Raw genomic sequence first — 27,879 nt, forward strand, 5'->3', positions numbered from 1 at the left:
GGGCCTGCCTAGAGGTCTCCCTGTGTACACACACCCTCTGTGAGGGGGTCAGGGAATTTGAAAGAAGCCTGTTTTCCTTTGTCGACTGGGGTTTCCCCCATCAACCCCATTCTCTTGAGTTTTATTTTTAAAAATTGTTCACAGAATTTTAAAATTTATTTTGAAGAGAGAGTGGGGAGGGAGGACAGAGGGGAGCAGAGAGAGGGGGAGACGGAGAGGGACAAGCAGACTCCCCATGGGTGCAGAGCCAGAAGCGGGGCTCCTTCTCACAACCCTGAGATTCTGACCTGAGCCGAACTCAAGCATTGGATGCTTAAGGGCCTGAGCCACCCGGGCACACCTGTTTGAATTTTTTAAAAATTATTATTATTGTGAGGGGCATATTTCCTTACAGGACAGTAAACAGACCACTGAGGAGGACACCCAAGGAGGACATGGCTTGGTTGTCTGAAGGTGGGACAATTTCTCACTGTTGGTCATTTGGAAAGTCCCTTTAACTGGGCTTCAGTGGGTTTCAGCTCCTTCAGGAGGCAAGACAGGCCCCTGTCCTCACCTCAGGCTTTTGTGGAAGTTCAAAAGGAAAGGGAAGCTACTCTGAGCCTTGATCTACACCCTCTCGCAGCCCCTTTCTTCCCCATGTCCTGCGTGAAACCAGACAAGCGGGGTCCAGGGCTCCGATCAGACTCTTTTTATTGTCACTTTTACAAATGAGGTTCAGGTTGAGATAGAAAGGGAAGACCTGGCTCTCTAGCTTCTAAGCATCATTGCTGGGAGGGAAGAAACCGCCCCCTGCTCCTCTCTGCTCACCCCCATTTACCAGGGGGAGGGGCTCTCATGCAAGGCTCCCCGGCCCCGGGGACAAGCCCTTCCCTGTGGAACTCCTGATTGATATCCTCCTTGAGGGTCATCTTGGTTCCTAGAGAGAGAAAGAGGCTGGTTTGCAAGGCCCTAGGCTGGGAAAAGCAGGCTGTGGGAGGGGTCGGGCCTCCTCTCTTCCTTAGTCCTTCCTGAACCCACTCTCCTCTGTGGAGGCCAGGCTCCTCTCAGTATGACCTTGTCTTCACCTTTGTCACCTGTTCTCCAGGATCCTTCCCCCTTCAGTCACTGGGTCTCCTCCTTTTGACACTAGCTCAGAAAGCTTTTCTTTCTCTTCCTATTTTCAGTCACCCCTGGCTCACCACGCCTAGCCTTCTACTCTCATCACTTGCACACCCCAGACCTCACCTCTCCACGTTTCTGTCCTGGCCTTTGGCTCCGGCTCCGGCTCCGACTCCGGCCAGGGCCCCGGGAGCCTCGAGAGCTGCTCGAGCCTCTGGAAGAGTTACTGCCTGCTGTGGAACAGGTGCTGGTGGCCTGGCCCCGGGACAGGAAGCCCGGTCGGCTGTAGGGGAGCCAGGCTTCTTCTGCACACAAGAGAGAAGGGCAACCAGGCCCAGGCAGAGAACAGAATGTCCCTGTTTGCCCACTGGGCCACCTTGGCCTCAATCCCAGCTCTGAGAATTGCTGACGGCCGGCACGGTGCTCAGGCCACCCTGGGGGCTGAGGAGAAACAGCATGACCAGCACGTGGTCTTGACATAACGTGTGCTCAGAAACCCATCAGGAACTCCCAGACAGAAAGAGCCTTGGGGAAGGACAGACAGAACACCCAGCCCCACTCTTCCCTCATCTGGGCTGCAGTCCTGGGAAGTTACACAACTGGCGAACTTCAGGGGATTTTTTTCAGAGAGAGCTACAGAGACAAGTGTAAGTTTGGACCAAATGCATGAACCCAAAGGAAGGTGAGGGGTGAGATGGGTTGAAAATTTCAGAGCCCTTCCATGGCAGGGTCTATACTACACAATTAGCCTCCAGTGCCCCCTTCTGGTGTAGCCGTGACCCTCTGGCCTGCCCTGGCCCTCCTTACCATCCAGGTGGGGACCCCGCTGGGCCCCCGGAGGCCCAGCCTGCACCTTTCTCCTCTCCCCACTGCGCTCCCGCTCCCGTTCCAAGGAGGACATGCTGCCTGCTGCTCTCAGCCCTAAGGCCCAGCTTGTCTCTTCCTCTGGTGGCGGCAAGGGTGGTGGGGGCAAGTCTGGGGAGAGACTGGCTTTCAGCAGACTCTCCCACCTCGCCTGACACCGATCTTTCTCCCACTCCTACTCCCTGGCACCAGGAGGCTGCGACTGAACGGCCCAAGATTTAGGTTCACCTGCTCCCTCCTCCAGCCCCCAGAGCTCACCCTTGGTTTCCTGCCTAGGCCCCCTACTGTCACCATCTCTCATGGCCCATGGCACCCTCACCGCCAGGACTGTGCTCCCGACGGTAGGGAACAGCCTTGGGTTTCCGGATTCGGGCACGGGGCCCTTGAAGTGGAGGAGTCATCTCCCCAGGCACCTGCCGAGCTCTCCCTGTAGCATTAGCAGACGGGGAAAAGAGCAGGTACGAGAGACGATCAGGAAAGGGGCTTGAGGGTGAAGAGGAAACAAGCTGGGGGTGGGGGTTGTGGGAAGGTAGAGGCAGACGGATCATCTGCAGACTCACCCGGGGCACTGCTGGCTGTACTGGGGACAGGGCTGGGGCTGAGGTGATGGGAGACTGTGGTGCCAGCACCCAGGCCAATAGGCCTCCCTTCGTGGCTACTCAGAGTGGGCTGGGATACACTGAGAGGGGAACTTGGCCCAAGAGGCACCCTCCTGCAACGACATGAGGCTTCAGCATTTGTTCACTCAAGAAACTCTAAGTGCCTACTATGTGCCAGGCACTGTGCTAGATACTCCAATGAATAAGGCACAGGCTGTCCCCCACAGGGCTCGAAAGCTCGGGAAGTATGAAGGGAGCCATGTTTTTGAAATGCCCCAAGAAGCTTGCTGAGCCACTCCAATGGAGAAACAGTCTGAAGGGAGTGAGAGACCTTGTCAGCCATCAAGTTCCTTCCCGAATCACACTTCCACTCTGACGTGGTCATGAGACCTCTGTATCCCAGACCCATCCATCCATCCATCCATCCAATCATCCACAGAATAGATATGTACCCAGGGCCTATAGTGTGCAAGGCACTATATACCTCCCTACCTGGGCATCTGGTGGAGATGGGGAATGTCAGTGGGAGGCTGGGGAGGGTCAGGAGGTGAGGGGGTAAGAGTGGCTGTGGACTGCTGTCCATAGGAAGATGTGGGAGAGGGGGCTTCCCCTTGGGATGGAGGGACCAAGCACACTCCACTGGAGCTGGGCTCTGCCGCATGGCTCCGCTCAGGCATTGGTGGGCACCACTCTTCTGGCTCTGAGCTGGGGGCAAAGAGGGAGGAGAGTAGTGATGACTGAGTAGCTTCCATACCTTCTACTTCTGGTTGCCCTCTCTGCTCCTCTCCTAGCACCTCTGCCCTCCCCCTGCAGGGGGCCCTTGGCTGGTCCCATCTGTTTAGGGCATCTGCAACAGGGCACAGCCTTACCTGCCCTCCAGCTCTTCCTCAGGCCCCTCTAGGCAGCTCAGTTCAGAGGAAGGGGGAGGTGGTGGCAGGGCTTCTGGCCAGCTGAGAGAGGGCATCTGCACAGGTTTTCCCAGAAGCTTTACTTTGCCTCCCCTGGCTCCTGAGAAGGGTAGGATGGGGACACACCGAGATAAGAAGCAGATGAGAAATGTCAGAAGGTGCTGGGCTGGGTTCCAGAGGGGAAGGGTAGGGATATTCCCTGGGGATGCTCTGCTCAGAGCTAAAATGGGGGTGTTAGGGACTAAGTCATACCACTGTCCCCCTGGATCCATTCAGGAGGAGCATACTGGCTCCAGGTGCCTGGATCCCCTGGGGGATTTGGGGGGAAACCCCCATGGAAGGTCTGCAGCTCTTCCCCAGGTGGCTCAATGGTGCTGTAGACAGGACCCTCGGTAGGGGGAGCAGTGCCCCGGGCCGTCTGAGCCAGGTACAGGGAGATCCCTGCATCTGAGGAGGAGAAAGAGGGAGGCCAGGGGGGGAGGCAAGGGACAGGGTGCAGAGACAGAGAAATAGAGACAACAGGAGAATGGAGGGCAAAAGGAGATCCCACTGGATCAACTTCTTCCCCCACCCAAACCTTACCTCCCAAACCAGGGTAAAGGTTAGGCGTGAAAGAAGTTCCCCCAACTCATATCCTCCCCAAGGACTGACCAACCTCAGGAAGACTGGCAATCCTCGGCTCCCTTCAGTGTGCCCCAGGAGGTGGAGAGGAGAGAAGGGTGTTGGGGGCCAGGTGTGCCACTGAGGGAATTAGAACTCCTCACCATTGTAATATCTGTCGTCTGGGTCAGGATTGCTGGGGCAGCAGCTCCCCCTGGGCTCCTGGGCTGAGGGGCTTCGAGATGGGTGGGGCCACGAGTCTGCTAGCCAAGGGTAGGGGGCGGGGCCAAGGCCCATGGGTGGCCTGAGGGAAAGCACGTGAACGCTGGGGACCCAGAGCCTGAACAGGCTAGCGAATTTAAGAGTCATCAGGAATTTAAGAGTCATCAGTAATGGTGAATTTGAGGGTGGCAGGTGGGAGACAGTCAGTGGCAGGGAGGCCTGAGGAGGAAGGAGAATGGTGGCTTGATGAAGGGGGATTGTCCTTGGAAGATGGATTACAAGGATTACCTGGAACTGGCTCCAGAGAGGCCCTCTGAGCGTGGGAAGGACACTGGGAAGATGAGGGGGAGACTGGGTGAGAGAAGGGCCCGTACTTGGGGTCTGAACCCCATTGGAGCAGAGATAGCTTACCTGCAGGTGTGTAGGCAAAGGAGGCTTCCGAAAAGGAATCCATGGGAGAAAGAAGAGGGTAAATGGAGAAAGGGTCAGAAATACCCACATTCTTGTTCCCTTCTTGGCCACGGTCCCAATTCCTTCACTCAGCCTGTACCCCTGCACCAATTTCATCAGAATTTCTAGAAGTGGGACTCAAGCATCAGTATTTTTCTAGGGGCGCCTGGATGGCTCAGTGGGTTAAAGCCTCTGCCTTCAGCTCAGGTCATGATCCCAGGGTCCTGGGATTGAGCCCCACATCAGGCTCTCTGCTCAGCAGGGAGCCTGCTTCCTCCTCTCTCTCTGCCTGCTTGTGATCTGTCTGTCAAATAAATAAATAAATAAAAATCTTTAAAAAAAAAAAAAGTATTTTTCTAAAAAGTTTCCCAAGTGATTCCCATGTGTAGCCAAGATTGGGAACCCCTGATCGAAGAGACCTCCGAATCTCTCCAGATACGCCCCTTACCAGGGAGTAGCAGAAATCAAGTCGGCTCTTTTCAGCGGGCCCCGCCTTTCCACCCAGATCCTGCCTTACATTTTAATACTCGGACCCTGGCCACGCCCCCTCCTGCTAGGCCCCGCCCCCCCGGGAAAGAGCTCCCCGCCCCTCCAGAATTGCCCCTTCTATAATGAGAGTGACTGCAAAGCCCGCTCTCCTCTCGAGTCATCTTAGGGGACTATTTTATCCCTCTCCCAGACTCAGGTCCTACCCCTTCTAGGTCCTGCCACTTCCCCCCAGTGCCGCCCGCTCCCTGCACTACGGTGCCCTCTGCGCGTCCCTCTCGAGGGAGCCACCCCTCCCTCTGACCCCGCCCCCACTCCCGGAGCGGCTAGCTCCTCCCGTCCTGCTCTCGGGACAGCCCGCCTCCCTTCCGGAGGGGCGGGATCTCTAGGCCCCGCCCATTCCAGGCCCCGCCTTTCCGTTCCCACCGCCCAAGTGAGCCCCTCCGCCTGCACCGCCCCCCAGGCGCCGCTCACCCGTGTAGTGACTGAGCTCCTTGCGCTGCCTCCGGCGCCGGTAAAGGACAGCGCAGAGCCCGAGCAGCAGCGCCCCGCAGGCGGCGCCGCTGCCCGCGAGGAAGGCAGGCTCCCGCAACACCCTCGCCAGCCGCTCCGCCAGCCCCGGGCCCACCTCCAGCCCAGGCTCCGATTCCCGCGAGGAAGCTGTGGGGGTCAGAGAGGTGAGGGGAACCAGGAGCCTGGAAACCTGGCAGCGAGGAAGGGGGGGGCACCCCTGACCCCGTAGGCCCAGCTACGCCAGGACCCCCCGACTCCAGTTCCCCAGCCCTGCGCGCCCACCCCTTCTTCGGACTCACGCAGCTGCACCGACACCGGGACACTGGCCACGCCCACGCCAGCGCCGGTGACCGCCGCGACCTGGGTCCGGTAGAGAAGACCGGGCAGCAGTCCCCGGAGCACCACGGAACGTGCCCAGCCTGCCGCGGACCGGTTGAGGTGGAAGCGGCTCTCGTTGCCCAGGCACCAGATCTGGAGAGACCGAGACCCGGGTTTAGAGTCTGAAAAGGAATCCTGGCCTCACGTGGAAACTCGAAACTCTGAATAGTAGAGGGGGCTAGCCAGGCATCATTCAGCCTGGAGGGAACACTTTGAAACCTCTCTCCTCTTCCCCAACCACATCTCCAGCCCCAAAGTCTAGGTTCCTTCCTCCCTAATCCTAGCCCCTAGCTTCTCCTCCTCCCTCCCCTCCCCAGTCCCTTCCAAAACCCTGTACCTGGTATTCCTTGATGACCCCATTTTGCTGGGAAGGGAGTGGAGGTTCCCAGGACACCGTGACACTGCTGTTGCCTTCACCCCCCAAGGCCACTGTTACTCCCTGAGGGGGACCACTGGGGGCTGTGCCCACCGTGGAGTATGATGAGAAAGACAGTCATTGCCAGCTACGCCTCCTGCCCCAACCTTCCCACTCCCAGGTATCACCTTGGGAACAGAAATATCAGGTATCCTTACTTCCCACAGCTCCCCTTGCTCTTCCCCTGCAAACTTCTATCCTTCCCCACTCCCCTTTTCCTGTTGTCCATTCATCCACTCTGTGCTCCTCCTCCCTTACCTTCCTCAGGAATGCTCCTGGTCACTACAGGACTTTCAGTCCCCAGCCCCTCCTGGCCTTGTGCTTGCACCTTGATCTGAATTTGGGTCCCTGGCGGGAGTCCTCTCAGCACAGTACTTTGCTGGGTTGGGGACTGTAGGTCCAGTACAGTCCAGCTTCCCCCATCAGGACCTGCTACCCTCCAAGACACCCGGAAACCTTGCACCAGCTGGACTGGACCATCTACCTGTAGGAGACAGGACAAAGCACATCAGAAGGAGAAACAGGGATCACACAAGTCCTCTGGGCCCTGCCCCTCCTCCTCTCACCCTGTCTTCCCCAGCACTCACCTCCCACCCTTCCCGGACCCATTCTTAGAGGTCCCTATGGCCCCCATGATCATCCCTGCCCTTAACCTCATCCCTATGCCACACTCACAGTCCAGGACACTTGCAAGGTCCGGGGCCCAAGGACTATGGGCTCCTGCGTGTGCACAGCCACTTCAGCCAGCCCCCGCTGTCCTCTCCATGGGTCCTCCACAGGCCTGGATGGGTTGCTGTCTAGTGACCAGAGAGCCCACTCAGCAGGGGCCACCAGGGACAGGGAGTGAGACTGAAAGTGTCCTTGTATCCTACCTTGCACTGCACCCATAGACTGGACTACTTAGCACCCCAGAGCACACCCCAGGATCAGGAGGGGGCTGGTCAGGGGAAGAGCTTCTGGAGGTGGGCCTGGGTGTCCAGCTACTATGAACCTACTTTCTGCACTTTAGAGACCTCAGTTCCTCATCTCCAGCATGAAGATGAACCTGCCAAGGTCCCTTCTAGTCCTAATAAGGTACAGTATCTGTGGGTAAAAGTCTCAGGAGTGAGGGTCTGCCAAGACGACTGAATTTCCCCCTCTCCCCTCTTCTCTTGTTCCCTCCACGAGAGGGAGGCATGACCTATTCTGGGCTGGGCTACCAGGAGAGGCCTGGCACAGCAGAGAAGAGCTGCCATTCTGTCATAGTTTGATGGGAGGGGTGATCTGCAGTGTTTCGTGTCATATCCCCAAGCCAGGGACTCTGACCTTACTCACCCTGGGTGCGCACAGGCTCAGAGACGGGGCTGGGCTCACTGAGGCCCCAGGCTCCCACAGCGCGCACCAGGAATAGATAGATGGTGTTGGGCTGCAGACCACCAACCGTGTGTGTCTCCAGTTGTACGCCATCGGCCACCGTCCGCCATGTGTTGCCAGCTGCTTGGCTGCAACCGGGATGGGGTGACAGTTGTCTGAGCCAGGAACCCCCAACCCGTCTACTCCCTCTCACCCATTCTCTATGGCCCCCTCCTATCTCCTCACCTTGGGAGAGGGAACTGGCAAAACTCTTTCCACCATAGCCAAGACCATAAGGACATAAGCCAGGCTTCCCCCCACCATAAGCCAAGCCAAGGACATAAGATTCCCTTCTGACTTTCCAGGTTTCTCCATACCTGAAGGCCTCTATCACATAAGAGGTGACTGTGGCCCCCGCCTGCGGGTTGGGCTCCCAGGTCAGGGTAATGCTGTTCTTGGTGATCTCAGTGACCACTGGCTGAGAGGGAGGCCCCGGAGGGATACTGGGTTCGGTAGGGGGCTCTGGCGATACTCCCCAATCTTCTGCAGTGAGGAAATAATCTTTAAGTAGAAGGATGGGAAAAGGATGCCCCTACCATGTAACCTGCCCCCTTCACAGAGAAGCTGGGGAGCTGTGACATTGGTGACAGTGGAGAAGGGAAAGGAGTGTACTAAACCCTATTCACATCAGCCTCCCAAGGGTACCACTTCCGTCCTCCTCCTCCCCACCACCATGGCCATGGTATTTGGAAGCTCAAGCAGTGCTGGGGCCTGGGGAGGTACTGACTACTTTCCAAGCAGGTATGGATGAAGGTGCAGGCAAAGCAAGGGGCCAGAGGCAAAACTCACCCCGCCTCCTGAGCCAGCTGCTCCACGTGGCCTCCCCGGTGAAACTCTTGGCCACACAGCTGTAGAAACCCATGTCCGTCTCCTGCAGGGGAGGGTAGAGAACTGGCAAACTGGAGATGGAGCACGGTAGGGTGAAGGGGGTTGAGGGGGTGTTGTTCAGAAGCCTGGGGAAGGCATGATCCACTTTCCATGGTCTCAGAGAGCAGAGGACTAGAGATGGTGGGAGTCCCAGCAGATACTTACGAGAGGTGGGCACGTGGACTGTGTGGCCATGCTCAGTTACTCAGGTCCCGGCGGGTGGAGGGGACTCACCTGCACGCTGGCGATGTACAGGGTACCGTTGGCCATGAGGTTGAGCTGGAGGTCATCCCCCTGCAGCCACTGCCCATCCTTCTTCCACTGGACACTAGGTTGAGGGTTCCCAGTCACTCTGCATGGCAGCCACACAGAGGAGCCAAGTGCCAGCGTCTGATTGGCTGGTCCCTGGAGGATGATGGGAGGCAGCCCATCCAAGGAGGAGGCTGAGAGAGGAAGAACTTGGGCACCTCAGGAGAGGATCCTGGGTTCAGGCCACCAGCCCCTTGTTTTCCTTCTCTGTTCCTTCTCTCCTCCTCCCCCCAGAGATCGGAGGGGCTTCGATAACCATCTGGAGTCTCTGCCTGGGACCAGCCACAGGTCAGTGGCTGCTGTAGTGGATTTCCAAACTTCAAGGTCATGTCTCAGGAACGCGCCCCTCCCCTTGCAGACATATTATATAGAATCCAAGAAAAACAGATTATTTTGAAGCCATTATTTCCTTCCAGGCCATGGGTCCAGGCCTATCTCCATGAGCACCTACCTCTTTTTACCTCCAATAGGGCCTTGGCCAGGACGCTGCCGGCCACACTAACAGCCTGACACACGTAGTAACCAGCATCCCCGCTCTGCACAGAGGTTATGTTGAGCTGGCCACTGGGAGACACTGAGAAGCGCCCCTTCGGTTGAAGTGGCTGACTGGGGAAAAGCAGAACCTGGGGACAGAGCAAGGAACCAGGGTAGGGAATGAGCACGCAGCCGGCAGAGAGAAAGATCCCTATTCCCATCAACCCCAGAATTCAGAGAATTCCTAAGGTTCTAGTTCCTACCCTGTCACCACCAGCCAGTTATATGACGTTGCGCCAACTAGTTAGATCTACTCACAAAAATGTGGTCATTTTATTAGATGATTTTGGGGTGCACTTCCCAGCTTTGTGACTTATTCTTTGGGAAACTTTGAGCAAGTTCTTTAACCCTCCTGAGCCCAGATTTCCCCAAATTTGGCTCTTAGGGGATAGTTATAAGGATTAAATGAGTAATTGTGAAAATCTTTTAAAACATTATGTGATAAAGGTTTAATATTTTCCCCTTCTTTCTGGTTCTATGTTACGTAGATACATGGAAGGTTGGAGAAAGAGGTTTGGGTCACAGGTAAATGGCACCTTGCTTAACCCCTGATGGATTACCTACTCCCACCCTCTACTACCATGAGCATTTTTACTCATTTAAGAATCTAATTAAAATATAGCAATCCCAGGTGCTGGAGAAGATGTTGGAAAATTGTGGTGTGGATTTGGAATGAGGTAGTGGGAGAACTGGTTGTCCATTGGGGTGGGATTAGTCAGACTTATTTGATTATACTGACCCTGTTTCCCAGTAGCAAAATTCCCTTCCCCTAGCATTCAGTACTCATGTTGTAACTTCAGTGAGTGTTCATTCCTCTTGTGTATTGAGGAATTTGTTTGCACAGGGGGCTGACCATGAGCTCCCCCCGGGAAGTCCCTTGGAAGTAGATGATCGAGTCCTGCTGTGCCCTGAGCAGCTTTGTTAGAGTAAATACTTTTCAGAGCAGTTTATTAAAGCCCAGGCCCCAGGTATGGGCTGGATTTGCTACATCTTCAGGACAGCCTTGCAATAGAAGGATTCTCCAGGGAATTACCATACAGGACTGCTTCCTCCCACCTAAACATATTAACATCATTTCTTTTTAAAGTGTTCAATATGCTCCAGGCCTTTTATATTCATTATCTTATTTAAGCCTCCCAAATAACTTGCAAGGGTTTCTGGGAGGACCAAAGGTAAAACAGGGCCTCCAGGAGAAGTCTGCAGAATGTAAAAGGAGGGGGGCTAAGACCCAGAAGAGAAGCTTGTGGGAAGCCCACAGATCTGGCCACCTACTTGACTTCCCTCCTTTTGCCAGAAGATGGCAGGTGGGGGGTTTCCTTTGGTCTCGCACTGGAAAGCCACGCTCTCACCAGGAGCTGCCATCTGGTCCTGGGGCTGGGTCACCAGCTGGGGTGGGACTGGGAAGGAGGAGGGGATAAAAGAACAGGGAGTCAGGCATTCAGAAGGGAGACTGAGGGAACAGGAGAGAGAGGGAAGCCCAAGCTTGGCTTAAATGGGAGCCGATACCCATCTCTTGTTCAAGCAAGCTCAGCTTTCTCCTCCTTTCTCTCCTCCAAGTCTCAAGTGGCCCACCCATCTCTCCCATTCGGCCTTTTCTCCCTCATTCTCCTCTTTACCCGGTCCTGCACATTCCCGCATCTCATCCCTGCCTCGGGCAGTCCCAGGTGGGCCCTTACCGTGAACAGTGAGGGAGCCAGATGCTTCGGCACGGCCCACGCTGTTCTCAGCCACACAGGTGTAGGTCCCCTCGTCGTCAGCACTCACACGCCCAATCCGAAGGCTGTGGTCACTCCGGATCTCATACCTGCTCCACTCCCCACCCCCAGGCTGGGTTGGCCAGAGCTACAGACCCCTTTTCTCTCCCCCAGGACAGACACCACAATTGGGATACATAAAGACAAGGTAGGCCTCAACAGGGACCCATCAAATGAGATAGGGACCAGATAGGGCAGGGGCCACAGTCTTCAGGAGACAGGTTTCTGTGTGTCGTCAAGTGAGATGATGTCTGCCTTCCCGTTTTCTAGGAGAGGGCATGCTCTTGAGTTGGTTGGGTGTCCTTACAGGCAGGAGGAGAGGGATTCTCACCTGCCTGTGGGCAGTTCCCCATCCTCCTTGAGCCAGCGTAGACGGGGTGGGGGGTCCCCCTGCACCTCGCATGGGAAATCCACGGGGGCATCTGCCAGGACCACCTGATTCACTGGTCTACGCAGGAACGAGGGTCGCTCTATGGAGCGGGAGTGAGTGAATCGCCGGGGGGTCTGCACGGCTTCTTACTACCCAGGCTGCACACCCCTGTAACCCCCAAACTCCCTGTGCCTACCCAGTACCACAAGTTCAGCGGCCCCACTCTCCCGTTCTCCCGCCATGTTGGAGGCCACACACACATACAGCCCTGCGTCACTCTTGAGTGTATGTGACATCATCAGCTTCCCTCCACGGATCTGCAGAGTAATAATGGTAACTTTGGTCTTTGGTAGCCATCAAAGCAAATTTATTTATTTCATCCTCCCAATAAGCCCAGAAAGAAGACCAGAAAAATTGACCACTTATCAGATAAGGAATCCTTAAGTGATCTGCCCAAGAGTGGGTGGGAGGGGCCCTCAGGTCTATGTTTGTTCCCACAGCCCAACCTACCTTCCACACGTTCCTGGGGCCTCTTGCTCTCCACCTGTTTTATTCCAAGTCCATCCTATCCATCCTTAACTTATCCCTCACTTACTAGCTGACTCTCAGCCTCTGGTCTGCTAATGCCAGGACCTTAAATCTCCTTAAATCTTATCATACTCAAGACATTACTCCTTGGCCCTCCAAAACCCTTAGATTCACTCTTTCCTCCTTTGGGACATGCAGGGCGCCTTACCCTATGGCTCCGCCCACCAAGACGACCTCCTCACCGTGATCCTCCCCTCCTCCTCCTTGAGTCTTGCACCGTCCTTCTTCCAGGACACGGAAGGCTCTGGGTGGCCACGGGGGGGCACGCATTCCATTACCGCCGGCTCCCCCACTGCCACCTCCACGTTTCCAGGAGACTGCCGGAAATCATCACGGAGGACTGTAGAGAGAGAGAGAGACAGGGACAGAGACAAGGAGAGAATGGGAATGAATGACCAGGGGAATAAATGAACAACTGGGTCAGGACACATGGGAAGTATTTTGGGGAGGGGTGTATCACCACAGACCCGAACTCTTCCCCAGGTGCAAAAATACTCTGGCCAGCGCGTGGACGTTAGACACCCAGGGTCACGGTCCCAAAAGAAGATGCTGAAGGAGCCGAGATTGGGGCTGGTTCCTGATCGGATTACCTGGGGCCTTCCCGCATCTGCTGGGAACCAACCAGAAGACAGTGCGACTCTCACCTGCCACTTCCAGCGAGGCATTTCTACTGGCTGCTGCCCCCAGGTAGTTGCGCGCCACACAAGTGTAGACACCCTCGTCGGGGCGCGCGCGGCGCCCGTGCACGATGCGCGGGAAGAAGAGGGCGCCGCTGGGCAGCAGCAGGCGGTGCGCGCGCGGATCCTCGCGCGCAGTGGCCACTCGCACCCCATTCTTGTACCACTCGATGTTGGGCCTGGGCCGGCCCTCGGCGCGGCAGGGCAGCGTGGCCGGCTCGCCTCGGGAAACCAACAGATCTGGCGGCTGCTCCACGATGCGCGGCATCGCGTCCTCCGGCTCCACCCTTGACGCTGAGGGCAGGGGGATTGGCACAGCATTTCGCCCCGGGAAATTAGGGAGAGGTTCCAGAGCGAAAGACAACCTTGTCTGCCCCCCATCCCCCTTCCCTCTGAAGGGGTCCTCTGGGCAGACGGATACCTCCACGTTCTTGGGCTGGAAAGGATATGCTTACAGATAGGCAGATCAGTAGAAGAATCAGGACACAAACTCTGCCTAAAAACTGCCTAAAAAACTGCCTAAAGACACCAGCCTTTTCTCTCAAGGTTAAGTGGAGAGTGACTGGGCCTTGTCGGGGCAAGTAGACCACTCCTCTAGTCCAGGGGTAGTCAGTCTCCCACACCGACTGGTTCGCAGATTGTCCTCACTCCCTGAAGCGGGGCACCAGAGCCAACACGTGGTCCTTGGCCTCCACATGGTGGTGGGCCAGCCTGGGGTCTCTCTGGAAAGGTGAGAAGAGAGCGATATGACTAGAGTCTGGGACTAGGAAAGGTTCTTAACCTGGAGTCCGTGAATGGACATAGAGCGCTTCTTTGTCTTTTTTTGTTTATTTATTTATTTTATTAAGTAAACTCTATGTTCAACGTTGGACTTGAGCTCATGACTCAGAGATCAAGAGTCGCAGGCTCTGCGGACTGAGCCAGCCAGGTACCCCTCTTACTGACTCCCAGACGATCATGCTTGGAGAAACCCTTAAAGTCCCAGGAACTGAATGAAAATGGTAGCAAAATGCGAATAACGCACCTTTTCTAAGAGGTGCGGAATTTTCAACAGATTCTTCTACAGGTTGATGTAGCAGAGAAAGGCTAAGAATCACTAACTAGGAAGGGGACTCCATTCCTTCTTTTGTTTCATCGAATCGGTTCACCTGCACGGTCTGCTCTTGGCTCTCACTTGGCCTGCAGACTCCTGCGGGCTTCATCTTCCGCAGTTGCTTTAGGATCCAGGATCCTCGAGTCCATTAGGCTCAGACACTCCCACTTCATCACAAGTGGATTTGTAACCCGCGGCGGCCAGTAGGCGCCGCTGCTGCCTCGCATAATTTGGCGTCCTCAAATAACCAGGACTACCCCGACTCCCGTTCACTACCTAACCCTACCCCCGCCCGCGCCCCTCCCACTCTGTTACAAAACCCCCGGGACCTTGAGCTCCAGGCGTCGGTGTGGGGTTGGGTTTCATTGCCCCACCCCTACTCTTAGAAGTTCCTTCGGAGACAAAGCTGGAAGGGGTTGCCCCATGCCGACGTTGTCCAGGGACAGTTAAACTGGCTAGGACAAGATCAGTTTCCCTCCCACTTAGGGAAGGGAGTAATTTTCTCGATTTCCTTCCTTCCAAATGGAAATCTCTGCTTCTCAGCTGTCTCTTCTATAGCATCCCACCCCAGTCCCAATTTAGGCAGAGCCCCATGCTGAGCCACGGTAGAGCAGCTAAGAGCTCAGGGATTGTCCTGGAACCAAGTAGGGCTGAGATCTCAGATTTGACACTTCCTAGCTATACAGACTTGGCAAATTATGGAGCTTCTCTGAGTCTGTTTATTTTGAATATGGGAGTGGTGATAGGGTTGTCATAATACCATAATGAATGTAAGCGCTTGGGGGAAGGCTCAATAAATATGGTAATTCCCTGATTATTTCGGGGCTCTTCCTCCCTAGCCCACCGTACCTAATCAGATTCTATCAGGCCCTAATATTTCTTTCTCCCCATCGCATAACCTTAGGGTGTAATGGAAATAGGTTTGTTATTGCTAAGCTTTATGCTGCTTTTGTGACCGCTGGAGTACTTTTCATCTTCTCTGAATTTGTTTCCTCAGCTGCAAGATGTGGCCATCAATAACTTACCTACAGACCTCCTTACATTTTCAAGTGTAAATGAGACACTGCATGGTGACAACACTATTAGATAGACCGCTGGGAGTGCAGAGGTGTATCTGTGCTGTCTGGGAGAAGGGCTCTGCCCCTAACCTCCTGGAAACCTGAAGGGGGGCCAGGTATTTGGAGAATTCCAGCTCACTTCCCACCTTCTTCGGCCCTGCTGCCTTGTATATACCACACCCTTCTGGTCGGCCCTTTCCCCGTAATTCCTGTAGACACAGCTGCAGGCACCCTTTCCCTGGAATTTCTTCCCTGTCATTCCCCGTCTCAGGAGATGCTCCGACAGCAGCTAATGAATAGCTAATGATCATGCTAATGAAGCTCTGGGGCTCCTCCCTCAGCACCTGGAGTACCACCCACACAAACACATGCACATTTCCCATGTCTTCTTTTTCATCTTCTTCGAGTTTCCAGGACCGTGGCGCCCCTAGATTGTAGTGGGTGGATGTCAAGGGATGGGGGGGAACCAGAGGGGAAATCCTGGGCAAAGGTGTCCGGGAAAGCTGGAATTTCCGACGCGGCCGGCAGGGGGCGCGATCGGGCGTCTTCCCCAGACTCCAAGCGGCCAACTCCGGCCACCTCCCCGCAGCGCTAGGGGAGCGCGCGCTGTCTCAGTCATTTATTAATCACCGTAATTAGCGGTAACGACCTCGCCGCCGGCACAGCCCGCCCGCCGCAGTCCTGCCGGGTGGGCCTGTTGTGAGTTCCACCTCTGAGCTGCAAACTTCTAAGTTTCCCTAAACCGCCCTCCGCTTTTGTCGCCCTCTGTAGCTAACACATCCAACGTTTCAGCTTCCTCACCTAAGTCCTAAGTGAGTTCTTGGAAAACTTTGGGTCCGCGAAGGAAAACCTGCTAGTTGGGTGGGTCACCGAGTGGCCCCGGCCCTCCGACGACAGCGTGCCCTCTTCTGCCCTCCCTACCCTGGGTGCCGGCCTCTCTTAGCTCGGTATTGCCCATCACCAGCCACGGTTCTCCTCACTTGGGGTGGCCGCGGGGGTCGGTTGCGCAGATGGAGAGCAATGACTTGACAGCCATCTCCTCCCAAGCCCTGGATCTTCCGCTGATACCCCCACTCAAGGGCTCCAAGCCCCAAATTCCCCCCTTGGTCCTCACCCCTTCTCCCTGGAGGCGCTTGGGACGCTCCGCTTGGTTCCAGATCTTGAGGCAGGGGCGCTTTGGCCTCCCCCTCCTCGCCGCCTTCCCGCCTTCCCGCCTTACCCCATCCCTTGATCCGACGTCCCCACGGGGCAGGATCTTACCATTGAAAGAAGGATCGCCGGGGGGCAGCAGGCTGTGGTTGAGCGCCGCCACCGAGGAGTTGAGGCCGAAGAGCAGGTCGCTGGAGTTGGAGACGTCCCCCGCCAGCGAGTCCGCGAACAAGTTCATCTGAAGCAGTGTTTTGAGCAGGTAGCGCAGCATGGCGCGACCCAACTGGGATCGGGGCGGGGGGCTCGGGGCCCAGCCCCTGGGTCTGAGACCCGCGGGCCGGGAGCCGTAAGCCCCTCCACAGCCTCTGCGCGCTGCCCCAGCCACGGTGCCGCTCTCCTGCCGGCGCGCCTGGGTACGGTGCGTGCCTCCGCGTGCCCTCCTCCTTCCGTCGTCCTTCTCTCCACCCCCCAGTGCCGCGGTCCCCCGGGAGCTGGGCGGGCGGAAAGCAGGTGCCAGGCCGATCACGGCGTAATTAAGGGATTAATCCGCCTCCCTCCACCCTCCCATCCCCACCCCGATGGCCACTAGCAGGGCCAGAGACTCGAGTCGCGTAGCCCGCGAGTTGAGTCCCCGCCCCGCGCCCCGCGTCCCGGGTCGGGGTTTTGGACACCGCAGCAGTTTCCCTCTTTTCTCAAAGCAGCCAAGATGAGGGATGAGGCTCTGTCTGACTCTGCCCTTCTGACTGACTTTAAAACAGAATTCCCTTCTCTCTTTTACCCGCCCTTAGGCTAAGACCAAGAACGTTCCTCCACCTCTCAAAGCCCTGGTTTCAATTTCCTCCCAAGTCCCGGGGCTTAGCTGCGAAGTGCTGGAGGCTGGAGTGGTTTGGCGCGGGAGTCCGGAGCGGGTGCGGAATAACTGCACGGCGCGTCCACCCGTCACCCCGCTGTAGCCCGTTTTACAGCGGAGAGAACATGGGACAGGGTGCTGTGTCTTGACCCGGAGTCCTGCTCCACACGCTCTAATCTAGTAGTAGGCGCAGGAGACTCACCAAGGATAAAACTGGAGGGGGCAGGCTCAAGGGAACCCGGGCACTTAGCATCTATATGCATACCTCGGGCCATCTATTTGCGTACTTTTACAGTACTGTGCGCTGACGTGGTTTATTAAATTGTTTTACCTTCTTGAGGAGACTGAAGGCAGATAGTCCAGGACAAAGACAAAAGAGAGCAGTATTTTCTGTAAAGGCAAGTGCAAGAGAAGAGAAGGGCCTGATGCAAAACTCGTGCAAAACCGTTCAAACCCGATAAAGGCTGTCCTTCCAATGCAGAGCAGTGGGGAGAAACCGTGATCCCCTCTTCTCCACCCAGCCTGCTTCTGAGTTTTCTGCAGTTCTTTTTACCTGAAAAATCTCCTCGTCCTCTACCACCCACTCACTCGCTCACTTTCCTAGGCTAGAGATAGCGTTGGGGTGTCAAGGAAAGCGAGAGACCTGGGCCTATCTATCTGGGGCAAAGCCATGTTGATGGCTGAGTGGTGGGGTTCTAGCCCAGTCTTCAGGCTCTGGATGATGAGACCACCTTCCTGGGGTGGCTGCTTCTGACCCGGGAGGGGCTGGTGAACAAGCCTAGATCCAGAGAGGTGGATGCCACCGGGTCACAGAGCCCACAGTAAACACATTCCTGAGTTCAAAGTATCAGGCAGGCAGTGCTCAAGTGAAGAAGACACTTTGTCAAAGAGGGGGAGGCTTGTCCCAGAACTCCACCCCCAATCCACATGCAGCAGCTCTGCGCTGGACTGAGTTCCCAAAGCCGGAAACAAAAGTGCTAGGGGGTTGGAGTGCTGAGACGGTCCTGCAGGAGGCAGCGCCCTGGGAGCTGTTCTTTCAGCACCTGGTCTGCCTGTGCTGAACTTGGGGTTTGGTGCCCCACAAACGGCTTAAATCCGACCTGACCTTGAGGCTGAGATGAGTCGGTGTAGACAGGGGCTAGCAACACATTTTCTCTGATGCACCAGGGTACTAAAATATGGGATTTGACACTGTCCTTTGCTCCAGGGCCAGGCAGCATTCAGGTAAGAGACTGTAAGGTTTCCCTCACCAGAAAATCAATCAGTTCAGGAATGATGCTCCCAGAAGGGCTTTCCAATCCCATATTTGCCAAATGGAAGACATCCCCTCTGTGGACTTCAATTTCCTCTTCTAATAAGGAGATATTGTACTACCTTCTCTGCTCTGATGCTTCAGATTTCCGGTTCTGGGACCCTGTGTTTTGCCTCCTGCTGACTGGAGTCACCCAGCTTCCATCACACCAGAGGCTAAGCCTGGACAGAAATCCAGGGTACTGGTACCTGGCCTTGCTGCAGGGCACGGAGAGCTGTGGCAGACAGGAAACTGCATCCCACCATGTGGCTCCTGCCCCATCCTAATCCCCTGATTTGCTCCCAATCGGCCTCTCAGCAAACACAGGGCCTGCCAGCGTCTAGGGGCTTGTCACCCTGTTAGCGGATTTGTTCCCAGAGACGGCGCAGTTAATTGGCCCTTTATGTGGGGATCAGGGCGTATTTGCTCAGGGTTCCCTGAGCGGAGGCTGCAATTCAGCGCACAGGCAAGGCTGCTTCCAAATCCCTCTCATCCTGGTTTGGAGGTCGGACAAATAGTGGGGCCACTCTCCTTCCCTGGACTCTCCTAGTCTGAATCTCTTGTTCCTCCTCTACACCTCCCCCCTTCTTGGCATGTTCTTTTTCCTATCCCTACCTTTCTTCTTGTTTCTCTCTGCTCTTTCCTTCTCGGTACTCCTCTGTATCTGTAGAATACTCTCCCTTTAAACCTACTCAGACCAAATGCCAAAAGAGGGTGTGTACTCAATTGGGGGTACACTGGGAAATAAATACCTCCCAAGTTCCCTTCCCCTGCCCTAGTGTTCCGAGAGCCCTGGGGCTAGGAGGCGGTGGGACAGAGAGAAGACAGAGGGGTCACGCCTTCGAGTTCTTCTGCAGCCCTCTCTTTCCCTTCCTTTCTTAAGGTCAGATGGGCAGCCTAGAAGTTGGCCCTGCACCTTTTCAAGTCCAGCCTCTCTCTGGACTGTTTCCATAAGCCATTCTAGAAGCAGTCTGCTTCCTATTTGTCTCCTTACCAGCAGTGCCTCCCCTCCCGCAGAATAAAAACTCTGGAGTCTCTCTGTTGCATAGACAGAGTAAGTAACTCCCTGCATCTACCTCCACTTCCTTACCTGTAGACGGCGGGTGCTCCTGTAACACATACAACACTCCGAGTGTGTGCACTGAAATCAGGAAGCCCTTGTCTGGGGGTCCGTTCAATTGATTTATAAGTTTCCACCTTGGGCTGAAGGAAGAATCAGAGTTGAGTTCAGGGCCCCTCCCTTCTACTACCTCAGGAGACCACTTCTTTTCCAGAGTCTCATCAATAGTACCGTCTGCACTTTAAAAAGGGTTAGGAAGGGTGGCTCAGTGGGTTAAGGCCTCTGCCTTCAGCTCCCGTCATGATCCCAGCGTCCTGGGATCGAGCCCCGCGTCAGGCTCTCTGCTTGGCAGGGAGCCTGCTTCCCCCCGCTCTCTCTGCCTGCCTCTTTGCCTACTTGTGATCTCTGTCTGTCAGATAAATAAATAAAATCTTAAAAAAATTAATAAATAAAAAGGGTAAGGAAGAGAAGAGAGGTTGGGAAGTTGGCAGAAAGTAGCAGCAGGCAGAGAGGATGGAGATAGTTTGTTCTGAGAGGGTTATGGCATCTAGGGGGAAGAAGTGTGTGTGTGTGTGTGTCTATGTGTTGAGGGAGAGAATAGTCACCCCAGGCCAACTTCCTTGGCCTAGTGCCAGCACAAAGGCCAGAGAATGTGGTGGGGAGTTTTCAGGGACTAAGCTGGGGGCTATATGGGAGGTCTTGGTGGTCCTGAGCCTGAGTGCCAGCTGGTGGATGAAGTTGCTGGCATGTAATTGCCCAGGAGGGCAGTCTGAGGACAAACCCCCCATCTCACACTGATTACTGCCACTGTCTGTCTCCCCAGTGTGCATGCATGCACACACATACCCCCCCACCCCACCCCGCCCCCACACACCGCCCAGCCCATTTACATCCCCCTGGAGCCTGCAGCCTCCCATTACTCTCTCTGCCTGGACCCCTTCCCAGGGCACTGGTACACATTGAGCATATGTGTGTGTTTTGGGGGTCGGGGGGCAAGGAACTAACATCTGTCCCCCACCCCCACTAGGCTATGCCTGTGAATGGCCCAGCAGGGTTGCTGGCTTCAGAGTGGTGATGCCAGGGAGGGGGGCAGTGACCCAGCCGGCAGGGGCCAGAGGGCCAAACGGGAGGGGGGATCTGAGAGCAAAGAGCAGACACCCGGCTGGAAGGCGGACAGCAGGAACCTGCCCCCGGCAGGAGCCAGGGTTTGTTGGCGCAAGCCCTATAGCTGCTGAGATAATAAGCCAGGCCCCCTGCCCAAGAGTACCCCTTGCCCCACAGGGTTCCAGTGGAGGAACCTGCGGGGAGACACTTTGCAACACACTCCACCAAGTCTGGAAATCCGGAGGCAACTGGGCAGAAATATCCAGACCCCAGTACGGATGGGACAAGGGCTGGAAGAGAAAGAGCTTTCCTGGGTCCCTTTATGAATGGTACACAGCAAGCACTGCATAAAAATCAGTTTTGTGAATACAGCTGATGAACTAGACAGACCTCACGAGCGCCCCTGAGAGCCGACTAGCTTCTCTGCCTCCCCCCTCCCCTCCTTCTTATATTTGTTTCCTAGGGCTGCTGTTACAAAGCACCACAAACTAGCTGGCCTCACACAGCAGAAATATATTCCCTCCCAGATCTGGAAGCTAGAAGTCTGAAGCCAGTGTGTCATCAGCAGGGCCACGCACTGTCGGAAGGCTTAGGGGAAATCCTTCCTTGCTTCTTCCGGCCTCTGGTGGGTGCTGGCCCTCCTTGACATTGCTTGGTTTCTCATGTAACACTCTAATCCCTGCTTCTGTCCTCACGAGGCATTCTTCCCTGTGAGTGAGTGTGTGTGTGTGTGTGTGTGTGTGTGTGTGTGTGTGTGTCTTATAAGGACAGAGGTCACTGGGTTAGGACTCATACCAATACGGTGTGATCTCTTCTTAACTAATTCTCTCTCCAAAGATCCTATTTCCTTTTTTTAAAAAAATATTTTATTTATTCATTTGAGACACAGAGAGAGCACAAGCTGGGGGAGGGACAGTGGGAGAGGCAGAGAGAGAATCTCAAATCAGTTCTGCACCAAGCATGGAGCCTGACACCAGGTTCGATCCCACAATCCCGAGATCATGATCGGAGCCAAAATCAAGAGTTGGATCTTCAACCAAAGCGTCCTCGGAAGTGCTCCAGAAGTCCCCACCATTCTTAAGTCCTTCATCCTTAGACCCATTTGCCTGGGGGTAGCTACTGAAGGTTTCCTGTGTATCCTTCCAGACTGAAAAAGCATACATATCTCTATCCTTTTTTTTTTTTAAAGACTTTATTTGTTTATTTGACAGACAGAGATCACAAGCAGGCAGACAGGCAGGCAGAGAGAGAGGGAAGCAGGCTCCTTGCAGAGCAGAGAGCCCAATGAGAGGCTCGATCCCAGGACTCTGAGACCATGACCTGAGCCGAAGGCAGAGGCTTTAACCCACTGAGCCACCCAGGCACCCCATATCTCTATCCTTTTAAAAACACAAATATGATCATACTATGTATACTGCTTTGAACCTTGTTTTTTTTTTTAACATCAATATTTTCAGGGCATGGTTTCATATCAGTATATATATCTCCATCTTTTTTACTTTAATGACTGCTTAATATTCCATATGTATATATGTATGTATGTATGTATGTATCATACACTTGTAATCAGTCCCCTATTTATGGAAATTTGGATTGTATCTTTTTTTAAAATAAACAGTGTTACAAATAAACATACAGGGGCGCCTGGATGACTCAGTGGGTTAAAGCCTCTGCCTTCGGCTCAGGTCATGATCTCAGGGTCCTGGGATCGAGTTCCGCATCGGGCTCTCTGCTCAGCAGGGAGCCTGCTTCCCTTCCTCTCTCTCTGCCTGCCTCTCTGCCTACTTGTGATCTCTGTCTGTCAAGTAAATACATAAGATCTTTTAAAAAAGACAAATAAACATACATATATCTTTGTGCACATGCATAACTGCAGGATAAGTTCTTAGAAGTGAAACTGTAGAGACAAATAATCCCTGAGAACAGCTAATGTCTATTGAGAAGTTCTATTCATTCAACTAGTCAGCAGACGTTCATCAGGTACCAGCTGTGTGCCAGACACAGGTCGGTAGATAGGGGCTACCTGTCTGAGAAAGACAGACAAGGAATCTGGTGTGAGCACTCTGAAGATGTAATCTTGTGTACTTCCCACAGGAGCCCTATGATGTAGTACTGCTATCTCTGTTTTTCAAATGAGAAAATTGGGCATAAGAAAGGATAGTAAGTGAAGTAATTTTACTTAAGTAAACTCCCCAAAATCACACAGCAAAACTTTTGAGCAGAGGAGTGACATAACCTGACTTATTTTTATTTTTTTAAAGATTTTATTTATTTAATTGATGGACAGAGACCACAAGTAGGCAGAGAGGCAGGCAGAGAGAAAGGAGGAAGCAGGCTCCCTGCTGAGCAGAGAGCCCGATGCGGGGCTCGATGCCAGGACCTTGAGATCATGACCTGAGCCGAAGGCAGCGGCTTTAACCCACCGAGACACCCAGGTGCCCCCTGACTTATTTTTAATAGGATTTCTCTGGCTGCTGTGATGGGAACAGACAGAAGATAAGGCAAGGGCAGAGAAGGGAAAACGGCTGGAAACTTTTTGCTATAACACAGGCAAGTGATGACGGTAGTAGGACCAGGGAGGTACCAGTAGGAAGAGTGACAGCCAGATTCTGGATATATTTTGCAATTAGAGCTGACAAGATTTTACTGAGATGGGGAAGCTTAGATTCGATGGATAGTATTAGGAAATTAGGTTTAGGGCATGTTAAGTTTGAGATGATTATTAGAAATCTTGGTGGTGTCATCACATGGACAGTTGGATGATCTAGTCTGAAGTTCAAAGGAGCAGTCTAGGTTAGAGCTATAAATTTGAGAGTCCTCATCATACAAATGGTACATAAAGCCACAGAAGTAAATGAGATCATCAAGGGAGATAGAATAAAATGGACAGGCCCAAGGACTGGACCTTTAGGTACTCTACATTTAGAATTGAGGAAGCTGAGGATGAAGCAAAAGAAAACTAAGAAGGGGCCAGAGAGATGAGAGGGAATCTGGGAGAGCGTGATGTCCTGGAACCCAATTTAAGAAAGGAAATACCAAGTGACAGAGGAGGGGGTCCACGATAAGTGTAGTAAGATCAATTAGGATTAGGATGAAGACAAAGATTAACACTGGATTTAGTAATGTAGATGCCACTGTTGGCCATGCGGAAAGCAGTTTCGGTGGACTGGCAGAGGCAAAATCTGATTGGAGAGGGTCCAAGAGTAAATGGAAGGAAAGGAATTAGTTTTGCCAAAATGGGAAGCTTTGTAGGGAGACAGTTAAAAAAATATGTTAATATATATTTATAAACAAATGGGAGAAATATGTTTATGTGCTGACTGAAATTATCTAATAGAGAAAGGAAATCCATAATACAAAGAAGAGAGGGGGAGAGTGCTGACGCAACGTCCTTACGGGAAAGACATGATGCAATCTGGTCCGTAAGTGAACATGTTCACTTAGAAACCACGGTAACAGCCACAGTGACAGACAAAGGGTAGGGTGTCTGGGCACATACAAATAGGTGATAAGAGCCAGTGGGCATTCTCTTCTGATCGTTCCTCGATTTCCCATGAAATAGGAAGCAAAAATATCAGCTAGAACGGAGATGGGGGAAGAAGTGTTGATAGTTTGAGGAGAGAGGAGAGTGTATAACAGTCGTGTGGGACAGCAGAAGACTTAACACACGAGGAAACAATGTAATTGCTAAGCAGCATTAGAGGACTGCTTGAGGTGAGCAGTCATGAATTAAAAGTGAGGCAACTGGGGCACCAGCGTGGCTCAGTCAGCTCGGTTAAGTGTCCAACTCTTGATTTCAGCTCAGGTCATGATCTCAGGACCCTGAGATTTAACTCCCACTGTGGGCTCCATGCTGGGGGCAGAGCCTGCTTGAGATTCTCTCTCTCTCCCTCTGCCCCACTCCCATTCGCTCTTTCTCTGTCAACAAATAAAATAAAAATAAAAGTGAGACAATGGTGCATGGTTTTGCATTTTTTCCCCATGTCCATTCAGCTGCTTGGGTGCAGGCACAGAAGAGGTAGAGTTGAATTTTCCCATTTTTGTGGGTTAGCCAGAAAAGCTTAAAGAAATGAGAGTCAGGTAGGGAAGTTGAGAATGTATGCCAGAAACTGATTCTGATGATTGAGTTAAAAGGGAGGTAGAGGCTGAGTTGATAAATTGAAAAAAGTGACATTGAAAAGAAGCTGAGATCAATGGAAAGAATTGATCAAGGGATTGTCCTCATGGGATCTAAAGTTGGTGGGAATTAGAACATCAGAAGAGGTAATAAATAGGGAAAAAAACAGGAGGTGGTGGTTGGAAATGAGAATGCCTGAAATTAAGAGCAAGAAGTGGTTTGGTTATTGATTATGACAAGGTCTGCAGGGTATGAGCACAGGAACAAAGAGCTAGGGTTGAGCGGACAAGATTGTGCTAGGAAAGGTAAATAAACTGAGCACAAAGGATACTGGATGGACCATCTAAGTGGTCATTAAAACCACCAAGAATTAGAGCAGGGGAAGAGTGGGTGAGAGATGGCTACCCAGCAGCTAAAACCCTCCAGGAACAAGGAGGAACAAGGTGACATGACCCAGGAGTAGCTAGTGGGTGGTCCTTAGATGGTGGTCAGTAGAGTCTTATGACAGACTGAAAGTTGGGGAGTATTTTTGGGAGGTGGCAGGGAGAGTGGTTCAGATTCAACAATAAAGAGGAAGGAGTAGACTTATCCCCCTTTAGGACCATTGGTACAGGTTTGTGGAGGAAAATCCAGCCTCGTTTTTAGGTCCTCTAGTAATTTTAAAGTTTTCATCATGTAGATCACAAATGATCCTTGTTTGTTGATTCCAATGTTTATTATCGTCGTGTTACAAATGTACACAGGTTCTTTCTTTTGGACCCTTCTCTTCTCCATATTCCCCTTGAACTCTGAGCTGAGTGTGCCCCTCCTGCGAGTTTCTGAGAGGTATAGCCTCAGCTCTGCACCTCCTGCCCCACTTGCATGCCATTACCTTACCATCTCTCATTCTGACAATGGTAAACCAACTCCCACATCCGGTCTTGCACTGAGAATCCATTCTCCACACTGCTGCACACTCCTATGGTTGTTCAACCTCCATTTAATAAGCGCCTACAAAGCACTGAGTTACATGCTCAACTCTAATGTTCAAATCTGATCATGTCCCTTACTCAGAGATTATAATGGCCCCTCAATTCCTACAGGTTAGATCCCACACAAGTGGCACTGAGGTGTGGCCATAGACCGGATGCTGTCTGCCTTTCCAAGATCTGCTCCATCACCCCAACGCTTACCCCCTCCTTGCTGGCCATCCATATCCCACCCCCAACTTACCTTACTTACCTTACTTCTGTCAAGTATGGTGTTTCCCATCGCCTATTCCTGAAAAGGCCTCTCCCCTCCATTCTCCACCCGCTGGGTTCCTTTCATCCCGACCATCCAGCTTTAGTCACCGGATTAATGAAGTCTTCTCAGCTCTCCCATATAGATTGCAGTGTCCTCCCAAACCACTTGGTTTATTCCCCTACTGTATCACTTAACCTACAATGTTTTAATTATTTGCTTATATTCCCACAAGGTCCAAGTTTCCCTTAGAGAGAGGGACTCTGTCTTATCTCTTTTTGTATCGCTGGTGTCTAACTTAATGGGCAGTGTGTAGTCAGTGCTCATCTAACGTTAAAGAAAACATGAATTACGGTAGATAGCATTTACTGTAAACGTACTGTCACTAGGGCTGTTCTCAGTGCTTTACTCATGCAATTCTTCTAAAACTCTATGAACAGGTACTGTTGTTACCCTCATTTTACAGATGGGGAGACTTAGGCACAGAGTGATCAGATAACTTGCCTAAAGTTACTTGGTTAGTAGAGGATCCAGTATTCCAACTTGGGCCAAACCTACACCTGTCTGCTTAGTCCATCACATTTCTATAAAAGACCTGCATCTGGGGCGCCTGGGTGGCTCGGTGGGTTAAAGCCTCTGCCTTTGGCTCAGGTCATGATCCCAGGGTCCTGGGATCAAGCCCCACTTTGGGCTCTCTGCTCGGCGGGGAGCCCACTTCCCCCCTCTCTGCCTGCCTCTCTGCCTGCTTGTGATCTCTGTCTGTCAAATAAATAAATAAATAAATAAAGTCTTTAAAAAAAAAAAGACCTGCATCTGAGGACAGCAGAAGGAAGACTCCCCCTGTTCCTCCCCGCAAAATTCTACTCTTCTATATAATTCTAGTAACAGAGTAACTTCTACAGTCACATTGAGTATAATCCATTAAGACATCCAGGTCTTTTTCTCCCATTCTGTTTTTAGTTCCTAAATTCCTTAGTCCCTGGTACCTACCATTATCAAACATACCACTCTTTATATTTGCTCACTTCTCTAATTCCTTTTTTAAAAAATATATTTATTTATTTGAGAGAGAGAGAAGGAGAGCACAGAGGGAGAGGGAGAAGCAGGCTCCCTGCTGAGCAGAGAGCCTGCCCTGGGGCTCAGTCCCAGGACCCTGAGATCATGACCTGAGCTGAAGGCTGACACTGAACCACTTAACCGACTGAGCCACTCAGGAGTTCCTCATTTCTGTAATTCCTGATACTTTTACAATTCCAGGGAAGTCAGAAATGGACTCTGTCCTTTATCTCTCAATCTGTACATGAACATTAAATTCATAAAGGAAGAGACTAATTAAGATCTTCAAATCCCCTGCACCCAACAGAGGATGTTCCATTTTTCAATTAAAGAGGACTGTTCCCTTGCCTCTAATGATTTACATTCAGAGGGAAATACTTTTTGCGTTAAATATATATGTGAACGGTTTCCCACCTTACTTTACCGAGTCTTTATTTTTCATGTTTCTTTGGTTGCATTCATAGACTTGTATTCATAGACTTGTCTATGTTTACCTTGAATACTAGACCCATCTCCTTTACTTGCAGGGATCGCTCTGCTCTGGAGTCCTTCCTTCCACTGTTCTATACTGATCCTTGGTTTTCCGTACCATAAGGGGCGCCTTTTCGTGACATATCCTGGAGCTCAATTCCTTGGAGGGGAATGACCAAGATCTCTTTGGGCTCCCACAGAAGGACAGTCTGACCTAGAAAAGTTCAACCTCATTGTGACCTCATTCCCCATCTAGATGATGAATAGAGATTTGACTAGATTTTAAGAAGCAGCAGAGAAGTCACTATTCTTTCTTTTTTTTTTTTTATAAGATTTTATTTATTTATTTGACAGACAGAGATCACAAGTAGGCAGAGAGGCAGGC

The 27,879-nt window shown here is 52.8% G+C and overlaps 1 protein-coding gene across 1 annotated transcript; it reads right to left on the bottom strand.

Annotated features, from left to right (window-relative positions):
* Positions 1 to 1,200: 1,200 nt before the first annotated feature.
* LOC111153986 (roundabout guidance receptor 3) lies at positions 1,201 to 16,595 on the bottom strand. The gene is made up of 27 exons (XM_022513339.1): positions 16,436 to 16,595; positions 12,992 to 13,318; positions 12,530 to 12,687; positions 11,956 to 12,076; positions 11,721 to 11,859; positions 11,312 to 11,439; positions 10,908 to 11,032; positions 9,553 to 9,724; positions 9,027 to 9,235; positions 8,715 to 8,796; positions 8,243 to 8,408; positions 7,848 to 8,014; positions 7,209 to 7,330; positions 6,792 to 7,017; positions 6,456 to 6,577; positions 6,040 to 6,211; positions 5,702 to 5,887; positions 4,703 to 4,726; positions 4,580 to 4,622; positions 4,234 to 4,373; positions 3,722 to 3,916; positions 3,431 to 3,569; positions 3,054 to 3,266; positions 2,523 to 2,674; positions 2,282 to 2,389; positions 1,906 to 2,073; positions 1,201 to 1,403 (listed from the first exon to the last, which is right to left on the bottom strand). Exons 1-27 carry the CDS (start codon positions 16,593 to 16,595, stop codon positions 1,201 to 1,203), a joined length of 4,167 nt encoding a protein of 1,388 aa, XP_022369047.1.
* Between the last annotated feature and the right edge of the window lie 11,284 nt (positions 16,596 to 27,879).

Source organism: Enhydra lutris, unplaced genomic scaffold, assembly GCF_002288905.1.
Source record: "Enhydra lutris kenyoni isolate GAN:26980312 unplaced genomic scaffold, ASM228890v2 scaffoldscaffold34, whole genome shotgun sequence".
Taxonomy (NCBI): domain Eukaryota; kingdom Metazoa; phylum Chordata; class Mammalia; order Carnivora; family Mustelidae; genus Enhydra; species Enhydra lutris.